The sequence below is a fragment of the Thermobia domestica genome, chromosome 17 (genome assembly GCF_964235325.1).
Source record: "Thermobia domestica chromosome 17, izTheDome1.hap1.1, whole genome shotgun sequence".
NCBI lineage: Eukaryota > Metazoa > Arthropoda > Insecta > Zygentoma > Lepismatidae > Thermobia > Thermobia domestica.
This window is the reverse complement of record NC_137470.1, coordinates 36,400,504-36,414,968: the sequence shown is the minus strand read 5'-3', so window position 1 is coordinate 36,414,968 and position 14,465 is coordinate 36,400,504. Positions and strand designations below refer to the sequence as shown.

The following is a 14,465-nucleotide window of genomic DNA, read 5'->3' as shown; positions in this document are numbered from 1 at the left end:
AAGATTATTATCTTCCATAATCCAAATAACAATACAGAAACGGGATTTTACTTATTTTCTCTTTAAATTAATTTATTTCGGAATTTGATTTAAATCAACGATATTTAATTAAAAAAATCAAGTGATTTAAATCTTTATTAAAATCATGATTGAAATCTTGATTTAAATCAAACTGATTTAAATCAACCCACCCTGTATTTCATTGTATAACTTAGAAAGCCTGTAGAACAGAGAACTTTGAACTATTGACAGTATAGGTCGTACTATATGAAAAAGATGTGTTTTACGTGTTTGAATGGAATTCGGAAATACAATTCTGAGAGTAACGTTTTGGATTTGAACTGGCCATGTGTCGAGTTTGTAGAGATATTTGAGATCACTGATTTTGTGACGAATGTCAGATAGTTGAATATATAGTGTTCGTCGTGCTTTGTCTTCGCACGTGTAAGAGGTACTCTGAAACGTACTATTGCCAAGAAGAAATTTGGAACTGAGTTTAGCCGGGATAGGAGTTACCTTGTCCATATAGGTGAACAATATTCCAATTTAGGAGAAATTATTTCCTTGTAGAACGTTGCTAAGGAAGTGATGTTCCATATTTCTGTTAATATGTACAAAAGTCCTAGAAGACGTACAGAATGCTTAGTGATAGTGTTTATATGTTCTGTGAAAGTTAGTTTTGTGTCAAAAGTAACTCCAAGATCCTTATGACTATTGACTCTCGTGATGGGCAAATCATTTTTGTTGTATGAAGTGTGTACAATATTTTTCTTTAGGGAAAAATGTCATGAATTTACTCCTATTGGGATTTACTTTTAAGAGCCATGTTTTATACCAAGAGGAAAATTTATCTATGACATTTTGAAGTAGGTCGGAATCTGTTGTACTGGTCATTTTCCTGAAGATTTTATTTCCAATGAATTCAAGGAAGCTATGGCTAAATGTGGTGTTAAAATCAAGCATTGTCTCCGAAGTCGAGCCTTGTGAAACGTGAGAATTCGAACATTTCACGATCTTTTCATGTATTCTGCGCTGAAAAACATACAGATTGCCCGATGTATGTTCCGCGAACAGTCACGTAACTCAACAGTCCATTTCAGCTTCATTAGGTTCGTCACCTATAGAGCTTCATCTAAATATTGATCCAAGGGCTAGTATGAAGCAGGGGCGGATCCAGGACTGACTTCTGGGGGGGGGCGGTGGGTTGTCATACTGCTAGTTTTAAGGGCTCCAAACTTTGGGATGAGTTTTATTTATATATATAAAATAAGAAAGTTTCCTCTTCTGGGGCGATCGCCCCCCCCCTGGATCCGCCCCTGGTATAAAGAAACAGTTTGGTATTCAGTTATTTAGGGAAAAATTCTGAAAATGAGCTGCAGGGTTGGAAGAAAAAGCTTATAAAGGCGGATTTGCGCAGATACCAAATATTGAAACTTAGAAATGATAGACTTAGTAAAGATGTTAGCAAGAAGCGATCTTTTATTTCTTAGGCTATCTCATCAATAAGTTAGTGAAGAACCTGTTTTCTTTCTGGATTTATATCTGGCACCATATTCATATTCATATTCATATTCATATTTATTTGCCTGTTCATAGCTTACAAATGAGGACAATCCTCAATTAAGCATTACAGTTGTCAGATATGATTTACATTCTTTATATATTATCAGTAAGGTAAGTTTCCACATAGTAATAGCTTTTTTCTAACAATAATTCTAACAGAGTATTTCTAAATATCCGTTTTTCGTTGATGTCCTTATACTTTGTTGGTAATTTGTTATATAATTTTATAGGGATACGGACAAAATCTCGCGGCCGAAACATCGCCGCCCAAAATCTCGCCGGCCAAAACCTCGCGGGACAAAATCTCGCCGGGCCAAAACCTCGCGTGGCCAAAACCTCGCCGCCCAAAACCTCGCGGGACAAAATCTCGCCGGGCCAAAACCTCGCGGGACAAAATCTCGCCGGGCCAAAACCTCGCCGCCCAAAATCTCGCCGGGCCAAAACCTCGCCACCCAAAACCTCGCGTGGCCAAAACCTCGCCGCGAATGAAACTTTTCTTTAAAATTTACCCAATGAGTTTCTTAATATGCAATTCAACATTACAAATACTACTACTACCACTACTACTACTACTACTACTACTACTACTAATAATAATAATAATAAGAAGAAGAAGAAGAAGAAGAAGAAGAAGATACAAAAAACATCGTGTGCATGGGCTTTCTCAGGTTATTCCCGTTTCCTCCCACTTTCTTTATTCGATCATTTCTTTCATCCTGGTCATCTACGTCTCCTTTAACCTACAGGACATAATCAAGGCACGTCATAAAAGCTCATATATTATTTCATACTTTCATAAATATTATTAGATTTTTGTTGAAATTTTAAGTTTTTGGATGCTCCAAAGTTCACGAAACTAACCCCGTTAGTTGTCATTGCTTTCCTTATGCAGACTTTCTTTCCCTATACCCAGTTTAAAAACATTCTGTCGCTCTATCTTCACATTGAAATCCTCTAATACAGAAATAGAATTTTCATATGGTATCGCGAGACTTGGTCAAATACCCGTGATACTTTTTCTGAAACAGCGTCTTTTATACCGTCATCCAATTCATCTGTTGGAACATTTACATTTTGGTCAGGCGAGATTTTGGGTATGGCGATATTTTGGGGCGCGAGGTTTTGGCAAGGCGAGGTTTTGGCCCGGCGAGATTTTGGCCCGCGAGGTTTTGGTCAGACGAGGTTTTTGCCCGCGAGGTTTTGGGCGGCGAGGTTTTGGCCAGGCGGGGTTTTGGCCCGGCGAGATTTTGTCCCGCGAGGTTTTGGCCAGGCGAGGTTTCGGCCCGGCGAGATTTTGGGCCGCGAGGTTTTGGGAGGCGAGGTTTTGGCCAGGCGAGGTTTTGGTCCGCGAGGTTGTCGCCGCGAGGTTTTGTACCCAAACCAATTTTATACAATTCATATACACAGTTTTGCTAAAATTTGCATAATTCTGTTGGATAATATACATATTACAATTCTGCCTAGTATTGTATGAATGAATCGTATTAGCTAATGTAAATAAATCCTTGTGCTCGATTACATACATAATTGTGCGATATATATATATATAAACTAGGTAATGTCAATAATTTATATTTTTTTAAAATATTTTTACATGAGGATCGTTCAGGCATGCTAAACATTATTCTAATAATTTTTATCTATATTCGGAATGTACTAGCACTTATTCTCGAATTCCCCCAAAATATAACACTATAGTTTATTATTGAAAAAAACTTTGCTGTAGTATAAGGACATGACAGCTTCCTTGCACAAACTACCTTGCAACCTACGGAATGCAAAGCAGAGTGAACTGAGTTTAGTATTAATGTATTCAACATGAATATGAACACATCGAGCATTCGCCCGCAAGCCTGCTGACGTTTTCACATGCCACTATCGCTCAATTCATTTAGAAAATAAAATTTAAGTGCCTTTAACTGCAAATCCTTCTTCGAATGTTTTTGTACGAGTATGAAACACCCAATTCCTGTAACTGCTTACGAATGGACTTCTTTGGTGAACGCTCAACAAACGCTGCAGCCTCCACACGCGTTTCCGGTCGTGTTGATGGTCGTCCTGAGTGGGGCTTATCTTTTATGCAACCATTCAAAGAGCCTTCTCTCCCACTATAAAATTGTTGATTTTGAAAGAGAAAGTTTCTGAAACCTTACAGTGAGATCATACCGAATATCTCTAATTGATTTTCCTGTATGCGGTCGTTTGTGAGCCCACGTGCTCATTACGATCCGTTCTTCTATAAGTGCACTCATCAACAGGATTTTGTAATCACTCTGTTCAGTTCGTACGGTGTCATCCACTGTAATTAATTCGTTTTAATATACATCTCATACAATTTTTCTCTCCTTTTTCTGGAACCACGACGCCAACACCATCAACAGCATGTGTTACCGTGGCCTCGTGCATCCTCACATTTGCCGAACGTACAGAGCATAACTTTATGCTCTTGACAGCCGCTCCTGGAAGTGGCCGTTGCTCAACCCCTATTTTTGCATATTTGGATAACGGAAAACACACCTTTTCGTCGCATGTGAAAATCCGTTCCAGGAAACAGAAACTACATATATTTGGCAGCAGCTCTCGGCACACATCTACTCTCCTCTAACGGCCGTGTGCACCAACGAAGTTTAAACGAGCCTTCACTTAAACACGTTCAACATTGAACTTCAAAGTTTAAACGTGGTTCCAGGATTTTTGTTGCACCGTTGAAATTCGAGGTTCAGTAGATCTCGTTTAAGTAAACTTCGGTCAATTTGTAAAATCGATTCTGATTGGTTGTCGTCTTTTGTCTCTAATCATCGTTCAACAAAGTAACAAATGAAGAAAGCATAGCGCGTGCCGGTCTTTTCGACTTTCGAGAGTGTGTGCATAAAGTTCTCTAATTTCAGTGGTAATTGTGATGAAAAAAATAATGAAACCACGAACAAAAAATTTTTCCGAACACGAATTTCGCTAGTTGAAAAATACAAAGACATTGTTGAATGTAAACGGACTGATGGGAATTCCATAAAAGCGAAAGAAAAAATGTGGTCGGAGATTGTAGAGGAATTCAACTACAATCCAAATGTTGTCAAACGGAATGTGAAAGAAATTAAAAATTGTTACGACAATATGAAGAAGAGAGCGAGGAAAAATCTGACAGAAGATCGTAAGGATCATTATTAGACGGGTGGTGGTTCTGCGCAGCCGAAAAAATTAAGTTTGATAGAAGAGAAGCTAGTTGGAATGCTTGGGAAACAAATGACGCCTCTTCCGAATCCATTCGATTCGGATGGAATTTCCAGAAGAGAAATGTGTAAGTACTTTTATTTTATATTTTCAGAAAGTAGGATTCAGTTCAATAGCTTAAATAGGGCACAATAGCATAATAATAATAATAGGGCATAATAAAATTTGTACAATTGGTTCGTGCTGAAATATCATACATTATCCTTGGCTATTATGTAGCAGAAGGGAACCAAGATTCGAGATCATGAAAATGCGTAAAATAGAAGATTGCTACGAACTTTCATAAGAAGTTAGCAGTGATGTAATAGTAATATTTTTGGTAGGTATAAGGTGAACTGTTTGAAACAATATATTGTATACACTTCCATTTTCGCTCGTTCTTGGGCATTACTCGAGCAGACGGTTCTACCAAATTTTGACATTTCTTACATTTTCAGGTTAGGATAAAGCTTTGTATTTCTTTTAGCACAGCATGCTCTAAATGAGGACAGTAATTACCATTGTCAGATTGACTTCAGGAGGGCAAAGTATAAATACAGTATGGAATAAAAGTTACGGTGCATAAATCCTATGCCAGTATGTGCTAGGTGGCCACTAAAAAGCACGAATGCTACTTAACCGAGTAAGAGCAGGAGCGCAACAGGGAGGCCCGAGCGGTAGCGATGGGGTGCGTCTGTAGGAGGCAGGCGCGTCAGCGACGGAGGGTTTGCGTAGAAAAGAGGATAGGGAAGAGCACACACACACACAATACTTTTGCTATCACTCAAAATTCATTTCAATATGCTGTGCACTGATAGTAATTACTTATATTCACACACTCATTTCTTCACGAAAAATGTTTCACACCGTATTTTACGCATAAATTTTTATTTGGTAGAACAGCCTGCTCGAGTAGAACAGTAGAACCCCTTTCTTGAATTTAAGGTGCGTGCACTCTGGACTATAAAAATATTAGGTAAGTATGAGTCGTATACACCCAATTACATCGCTAAAAGGTAGGTTAGTAGCAATATTAGTAGGTTATTGGTAATAATACACTAGTACTAGTGGGGAATAAACGAGATTCACGTTGACAAGGGTTTAGAACAATGAGCCATCTCCATTTAGCTTTAGTAATGGAAGAAAACAACGTTCCCTACGTGGCTCTAATTCTTCGGATTCTTGTAATTTAAAACCTCACCCGAATTCAATCCCTTGGAAACGTGACCAATGAACCTTTCAGACCGCGTGACTTCTCCGACCCATGATCTATTGTTTGCTTAACGATGCACAACTAATATGAGATTACTGTCAGCATAGACAGGAATAAACCTACTACAGTCGAATATATATGGATTTCCTCTGGTTATAGTTACACTCAGTAATTTTTATTATTATTATTATTAAGTAACGCCCCACAATTATGCTCCAGAGGTAAGAGAAAAGGGCAGTGCACATCGTGCGCCTTGATTGGACACCTTGACATGGTGAGCAGGTTTACTGCGTAAAGTACAATAATATTGTAATTACAGGACTTGCAGCTGTTGCTAAATTTGGTATTCATTACTTCATTTGCTTTTTACCATATGGAGCATTAGTGTTGTCAAACTCTATTTCTTTCATACCGTCTTCAGAAAGTAGAGACTTCAATGCTCGAGTCGCTAGTTTAGCAATCACATATCTTTAATTTGGTGAAGTTGTATCACAAATGAAGATACTCTTGTCATTCTTTATCTATTTATTTTGTAAACTCGAGTTTATATTATAAATTTTTAGTTGCTTTATGTCCACAAAAGTATTAGTACATTATTTTTCCTTACAGGTTCCGATGTAGCTGTGCTGTGCACTGTAGGTTCAACCGACTCTGGTGTAGATGCACAAGGCTGTATTGATGTTCCCGTTGAAGCAACTGCCCCTATTGGTGCACGTACACAAGACTCTATTGATGTGCCTAGCTCTGATGTTGTCTCTTGCGAGGTAATTGGTACTTCATGTATTACATTTGTAGGGTAAGTTCACCTATAAATTGAGGGTGAAATTTCACTTTCAGTATATGTAGGTGGACAATGATGCCGCACATCTTTGAAGAACATTACAATACTTGCTTGAATAAATCTCATCCGTCCGAGATTCTTTCCATAAGAATGTATTTCAATTAATTTAAATGATCCTACTGAAAAAATAAATAAATAAATAAATGTACAGTATAGGAGTTATTCTAGAAGCTGTTACAACGATCTCCATAACAAGGGCGTGTGCGTCTTTCTTACATTTTCATTAATTCAAACTATGCAATCTAATTACTCCGATTTTTGTTTTCTTTTATACATCTTATGACAACCTCGGATCTTAATTCCAAACTATAGTAGATTACGCAAATGTTAGGTCCTGAATGATTTACGATGACTGCTTTTTGTATGATACCACTGCTTAGCAACCAAGTCAAATTTCGAAACCTACGATTTTTGGAAGTAAAAAAAAAAATTGGTTTTCGTAAGCTTGGTTTGCAGTTATAAGTACAGGTAACGTAATTACTTTGACGACGAGCATTCAAGTACCATATTCAGGTCTAGTTTTAGTAGTTTCTTTTACAAATGAGATAAAAAATAAATTTTCATATTCTGTAATGAAAGTACGTTTTCAATCACTTCTCTCATGCATTCCACAAGCATTCATATGTACACGTACCGACGCTACGTCTCAGTGACCTCTTGTCGTTTCACCATGCACCCAGGCCCGTATTTAGGTAAGTGCTGTTCTGTGCTCCAGCACAGGGCGGCAGAATTTACGGAGCGGCAAAGGTCCCACGGTTGGAGGAGGTGTAAAGGAGTTGGTGATGAAGATGAATGAAATGATGGAATGAAGAAAGTAGGAGGAAACGGGAGAACGCAGAGAAAACCGACGTACACAGTGTTTGTCCACCACAAAGCTCACTTGGTACGAGCTGGGGTTGAACCAAGGGCCCTATGCACCAGAGGTGAACGCTCTACTACTGAGCCACCACGGTCATCAGGATTTTTTTTTAAAGATTCACAATAAAGTAATATTTAAAACTAGCAACCCGCAGAGTCCCGCACGAGCGCGAGAAAATATGTTAATGTGTTCAATTCGCTGTAATTACAGTAGTTACTAATTAGCTAGCTTATCTGATTATTTTTAAAAATTCATCTTCCCTAACTGGTGACACTTTCAAGAAAATAAATAAATAAATAAAATCATTCAGATTACGTTCTACGCTTATGCCAGGCAACACTTTAGAAAGTTGATGTTAAAATTGCTATTTAATCTATTTGTAGTATTTTACTTGTTTCACCAAAATATTTGGAAAGGTTCTGGACCCAATGGAGCCACTCCTTGGCTACGTCACTGCCGTGAGTCGCTTTTATTAATATTTCGTCTTAATGATTAAAACCCACCAGCTCCAAATCAGTAATGAGAGCAGCTTTAATTTCTTGGGATGTGTGCAAGAGAAGAGACATACATTTGGGAAGGGGGTTGCAATTATTCTTCTGAATACCGAAAATAGTTTTATATTATGTCATCTACAAGATAATAAACGTCTAGGGTATCAGGAGGAGGCCGCTTGGCAACCCACCCGCTTCCCCCTACAGTGTCGTCAGTAATTTCAGTTCTTGACATTCACTTCGGAAATACCGACAAATCGTATATCCTATTAACAGGCCCCAATTAAAGGCGGAGCGGTTGAAGCAATCGGTGAAGGGGGGCCCCAAAGACTTTAATTATGAATGCAAAATATTTAGTTTTTGTTAAGTGTTTATTACTACATAACCCACAATGTTCCTTTTTGAAGCTGTCGTCTGTAGATTAGATGTTTTTTTCTTAATGGAGCCTGCTCCACGGATCTCGATAGTCTTAATCTGGCCTTGCCCATTCTTTTGCGTATTTTTATATAACCACTTCAGTCCAAACGTAAACGATTATTAGCGAATTTCCAATTGCTAGCATTTTCAGGTTTTATTACAATTTATCCTCTTAAATAAAGAATGTATCAAAAGTATTTATACCTGCGTCTTATTCTTAAAAATAAAGAACCAAAGACGTAAAACTCAATGTAAAATTACTTTTTATACACCTTAGTTTTGTATTTTCCTTATAATATTATGAGCCGCTAAGAGGTAAAACTATGCTCTAACCTTTGTGGAAGTACTTTCCGGCAAATAAACCACAGACTTTTCAGTTGTACGTTTTTAATTGTAAAAATGTAGTGTTTTAAATGAACAATAATAAAAAATAAATCGAAACTAACGTTTATGTAGTATTTTCTTCCTAAAGGACGCAGTTAACAAGTCGGAACTTCGGTGTGACCTGAAAAAGGTAGGAATTGCAAACTTGACAATTACTGATTTAGTTTGGAGTGATTAAAAAAAATAAAATAAAATAAAAAGCAGCATTTTAATCTTATGTTAATACGATATATAGGTATTTTGTCGGTTTTTCCGAACTGAAAATTATAAAGTTGAACAAGTGTTTTTTAGAAAACTAATAACATCAACTTAAGGAAACGTATTATATATGTGCATAAAACTACTGTTGGAAGTATACTGATAAATAGTTTTGTTCTCCTAGCGGCATAGTTTCTTCCTAGAACGCATGCAAGTTGAAGTGCCAAAGATAATTTAAAATTAGGGTCGTTACGTTATTTGAACACTTGGACCCTTCAGCTATTACCTAGTTTCGTATACTTACGTAATTAATTTAAAGGAAATTTGAATTTCAAGTAGTTCTTTAACAGGTTGTAGATAAGTGGATAAAAATTCACAGTACTAATGCTTATGTAGATACAGTGTAAACCATGTTTTCTATCACGAAGTCATGTTAAAGAAGCAATTTCGAAGTCTCCACAATAATTGCAGCTTAAAACTTCAGCCGTTGGGGATATTTTGCTTCTTGTGCGCTAGATAGAATCTATGATAGAAACCAAATACTTTTATAAGTACAAAGTTTTGTTGTGTTTCCGTTCTGTTTGCTTTTAAATTATGAGTATGTGGGAGATATGCGTATTTATTCTCAATATCTTAAGGAGCTACTTTATAAAAATCTTAAGGGCCTACTTTTTCCCCTTTTCACATGTGTATATACATACAGTGTTCGAAGTGGTGAAAAAAGCAGAGGCGGGATGTTTTATTATGATTTTGACTCAACATGCCGGCTATTTAAATATTGTCTTGATCACTGAAAAACCAGAGACGGTATGTCCTCATTACTGAAAAACCAGAAATGGATATATATATATATATATATATATATATATATATATGTGTGTGTGTGCATGTGTAGAGAGGGATCAGTCAGTAGGGATGAGTTAGAACAGTTGTAATAGAAATTAAAGCGTACATAAATGTAAAATTCTTTCTCATTTTCTTTCAGGTAACCCTAGACTTCCCAGACTGTGGTCAGCATGATGTGTATTGCGATAGATCTACGCTTGTAGTAGTTAATAGTGAAGAACCTCGGTTTTCAGAGCAAGACAACACATCTGCTATTCAACCTACGAGCACACCGAACTCTGTAGTACCACTTTCCCATTATAAAAATGTGTGGGAAAACACTCCGAAGACAAAAAAGCCAAAAATTTGTACACCATCGGCATCAACGAAACAGGTACAGGAAGCTGCAGAAGCAAAGAGAAGATACTATGAGAAGAAACACGCTCTCATGGTACGGAAACACAAACTTATGGTACGCGAGCATGCTTTAATAGTTAAGCTTCTTCGAGAGCAAATTAAGTTAACGCAATTAAAGCAAGAAAAAGAAAAAAAATGATTGATGAAGGCATAAAATGTAATTCTCGCATTTAAATCTGCTGTTCAAGAAAATTTTTAAATAATTAAAGTTTTGTTAATATGTTATGAGATGGATATTTATTATTTGATACATAAAAGAGCAAATCTTAACGAAATATCAATATTTTTCAATATTTCCTGTATTTCAAGCAACAGATTCTCTTTTAATTTACATGTACTGCTTCCTTCATGCATTTGATGTACGGTTTATTTCCTTTAGTATTCAGGGTGGAGTATAAGTTCACTGATGATTCAGGCACCTTTATTGCTTTTTATATGTTAAGATAGCAAAAGGATTCCCAAAATATTACTGTTTAGCTTTATGTTTGTATTATCATTTACAAATTGACTTGTTGTCTAGTGAAAAATGACACAAAAATTATAAAACCACAATCATAGTTTTGTGCAGTGGCGTCACTATGCCCTATTTAGGGGGAAGGGGAAAGCACTCTCAAATTTCATGCAGAAAATACATTACATACTTTTAAAAAATATAATAGTAAGAAGATGTACGGAATTGCACTATTGACGAATTTGTATTCAAATGCAACAGAAAAGTAAAACTCACACACCAACAGTTCGGCATCTTCACTGATCCTTGATCATTCTTTTGTTACTATATAAGTAGGTACCTGAAAATGTAGCTCACGCAGCAAATTTAAGACAGGTGACTTTAAAGACTTTTTTTTTAACCTTGTAATACTACTTTCGCAGAACAAAAGTAGAAAAAACTGCTGAAAAAGAAGCTTCTCTAAAAGTAGTTACTTTGAGAAACTGCTTAATTAAAATAGAAAAAGCAAAATTGTGTGTTTATGTCTTAACTAGTCTGTAAAATGTTACAATGTCCATTTACGTAACAATAAAAAGAATGACTATGATGCCAAAAATATACAGGAGTAAAACAGTATCAAAATTATTTTGCCCCAAAAGAACGCAAATTTTACTATGTTCTTGATTAAAGATAAACCTAAAATACTAAATTCAATTTTAGAGTTGTTGGTAGTCTCCTCCCCCCTTCCAAAAGAATCCTTGTGATATCACTGATCTTGTGGTTTATCAAAGTTTAAGATTCACAGAATCTGGCATCTCTCGCATATTAAGCATTTCTCTTAGCATTGCCATAATTACACTCTGAACATTAATGAACACGTCTGTTTACTGCCTATTGAACGAGAAATTCACATTCCAAAACACTGGAAGACAATCCATGTAGGTTTTCACCTAGTGAATGTTTTTAAGTCCTATTGAGATGCACCATTCAACTCTTAATTTACCACGATTGCATTATGTTTGTACTGAAATCGAATGCTAAGAATGCTGATAAACAATGACAAATGCAATAGGGCATATGAACTAAAAACATATGTTCCACTCACCTCGTGCCTTCTGATTTATCTTCCTATGTCTTCGGGATAAACTGCTCCATTCGATGGGACAATCACAGAAACGTACTTTGCGTTCCTGAACTCTACATGTTGGTAATGGTAAACTAGAAAAACTTGACTAAGCTTTTTTTAGTTTACCATTACCATGTAGACTTCAGGAATCCAACGCACGTTTTTGTGATTGCCCCACGGAAGCGAGCAGTGGATCCCGATGGCATAGGAAGATAAGATATACCAGAAGGCGGCACGGGGTGGGTGAGTTGGAATATATATGCTAAGTATACTTAATTCATTATTTTATTGAATCGAGCGTTATCGGCTCGCTCGGCATTTGTCTGTATGTGTTTGTTTGTTTCACGATAATTCTCGTAAAACTTAATAGATTTTAATGAAATGTGGAATGTGGATTCCTTCAACGTTCCCATAGAACCACAGTTCGGTGTTACAATCCATTAAGAACAATGGAGGAGGGGTAAATTCAACCCCATGTTGCAAATTTCAGTATTATGGACATAATCAATTTTCCTTATAACTTACGTCATATTTATTCGATTTTGACAAAGCATAGCGTATAGTTTCTCTAGAGCATTGGGATGACCACAGCTTGAGACTGAAATTTACAAAGAATCAAGAAATGTATTTACTCCCTCTTAAAAATCTGTTCTGCTATAATTGCCGTTTTAAAAAAGTTTGATTTTGACGGGAAAATGCGTATTTCTTGACGCTTTCAACTCAATACCCCTGGATGGAACACCGAGAGAAGTAGCTCAACTGGTAGAGCTTTGGCTTTATATCCGGAAGGTCGTAGGTTTGATTCCCGTTGCCCTCCATCCTGACGGGTTTTAGGGCTTTCCTCAGTCTTACCAGGCAAATGTCGGGATGGCACCTACTAACGAGGCCCTGGCCGATACCGTCCCAAGTCCTTTCCATTGTTATTGTTGCTAGATATCCAGTATTAAATGGCCTCTGAGCTGTATCTAGTGATTGTTAAATCAAATAAATGATGAATTTACTCCCATACTTTAGGACAACACTGCTCCCCCTCCTCCCAATTGAAAAATTCATTGTAACTTACGTAAGTAATATTCGATTTTAATAGTATTATATGTATGTATTTTGGGGCTTCCCCACATTTCTTAGTGCTTGATATTAAAACCATTCAGAATGAAGGACGAATTTACTCCCGTACTATAGGTTATCCTCCTCCTTCCCGATTAAAAATCCAAGCTAACCGTCCTAAAAGGAAAAAAATATTCAATATGCAACATTTTTTTTAGACGTTACAATGATCACCACTGCTTTGATTTAAAATCATTCGAGAACGATAACTAAACTTTTCTTCTTCTGCCCCCTCCATCAGTTCCTCACCCCCAAAGGTGTGAAAAATCTTGGTTCTTAGGTAAAAAGTATTTCCTTTGAGAAAGTATGTTGTGTATGTTTATATAGGATATCACACGTTTACCAATGCTTGCATATGAAATCGGTCAAAAATATGGGGTCATTTACTCCTCCGTACTTTGTGATTTAAAAAAAAAATCAACAAGTTTTGTAAATCATGTGTAAAGCGGAATAAAATCGGTGAATAAAAATTCAGTGTAAGAACACTTATTTTCCTTGGCAATTAGAATTAGTTACCTTTATTCTAGCTTAATTTCCACTCATTAATCATGGGCTCATGCATGACTATATTAAACAATATTTGTTTTTTTTTTAAAAAAGCTACACATCCTCATTGAATAAAAGTATCATTTAAAAAAAACACACAAAACATTAATAAAAAGAAAAATAACGTTCACAGTTTACTTCTGCAAATAACACGTAAGCATTGTTTCAATGTTTTCTGGTGTTAAATTTGTCTTTTTGTCGGTAGGTATGTCATTGTAAGAAGAGAGAGCCCTCTCCACATCAACATTCGAAACTAATCTGTACATTAGCTGGAGACACTTTCCACCGAATTCTGCATGTTCATCTAACATACCCCGCAACACTTCATCCACTTATCTACATGTACTTTATCAGTAGATACCATTTGGAGCTCATTTTCTAACTGTATACAAAAATGATGGTGCTCTATATTAAAAATGGGAATTTTCATAACATTGCTAGAGAACTTACCATCAGCTTTAGCAAGTTTGAGCTGGGAAAGATAAAATAATGATGTCAATGTCTTAAAGATCTCACCAGCTGGACCCTTTATAAGCATGTAAGCCAATTTGTTGCTGCATGCCACCCCACCAACTCCCTTGAACTTTTTTTCGGCCCTCAATTTACTTTTTAGCTACTTATTTTTTGGTTTCCTAAATATAAGTTGTGCAAGTTTATATTCGGAATCAGTTCATTTACTTTTGGAATAACTTTATGGGCCAAAGAGATGCAGGAATTTTCGAAGCACGTTATCAAGTAAGAAGTGGAAGCACAATGTTCTTTGACAAATGTAGCCTAACAATGCACAGACTTGATACTACCTTCCGACAAATTGTGATAATGAACGCTCTGCGCATCACTT

The 14,465-nt window shown here is 36.5% G+C and overlaps 1 protein-coding gene across 1 annotated transcript; it reads left to right on the top strand.

The window, feature by feature from the left end:
- The first annotated feature begins 2,766 nt into the window (after positions 1-2,766).
- On the top strand, positions 2,767-13,553 carry LOC145673913 (uncharacterized). The gene is made up of 3 exons (XM_081743727.1): positions 2,767-4,858; positions 6,593-6,747; positions 10,159-13,553. Exons 1-3 carry the CDS (start codon positions 4,789-4,791, stop codon positions 10,552-10,554), a joined length of 621 nt encoding a protein of 206 aa, XP_081599853.1. The 5' UTR covers positions 2,767-4,788; the 3' UTR covers positions 10,555-13,553.
- The last annotated feature ends 912 nt before the right edge of the window (positions 13,554-14,465 follow it).

Bases quoted from the DNA above. Each gene is read 5' to 3' on its own strand.
- LOC145673913 (XM_081743727.1), top strand. From the start codon at position 4,789: ATGCTTGGGAAACAAATGACGCCTCTTCCGAATCCATTCGATTCGGAT. The intron at 4,859-6,592 runs GTAAGTACTTTT...TTTTCCTTACAG, and splicing joins AATTTCCAGAAGAGAAATGT to GTTCCGATGTAGCTGTGCTG. The intron at 6,748-10,158 runs GTAATTGGTACT...ATTTTCTTTCAG, and splicing joins CTGATGTTGTCTCTTGCGAG to GTAACCCTAGACTTCCCAGA.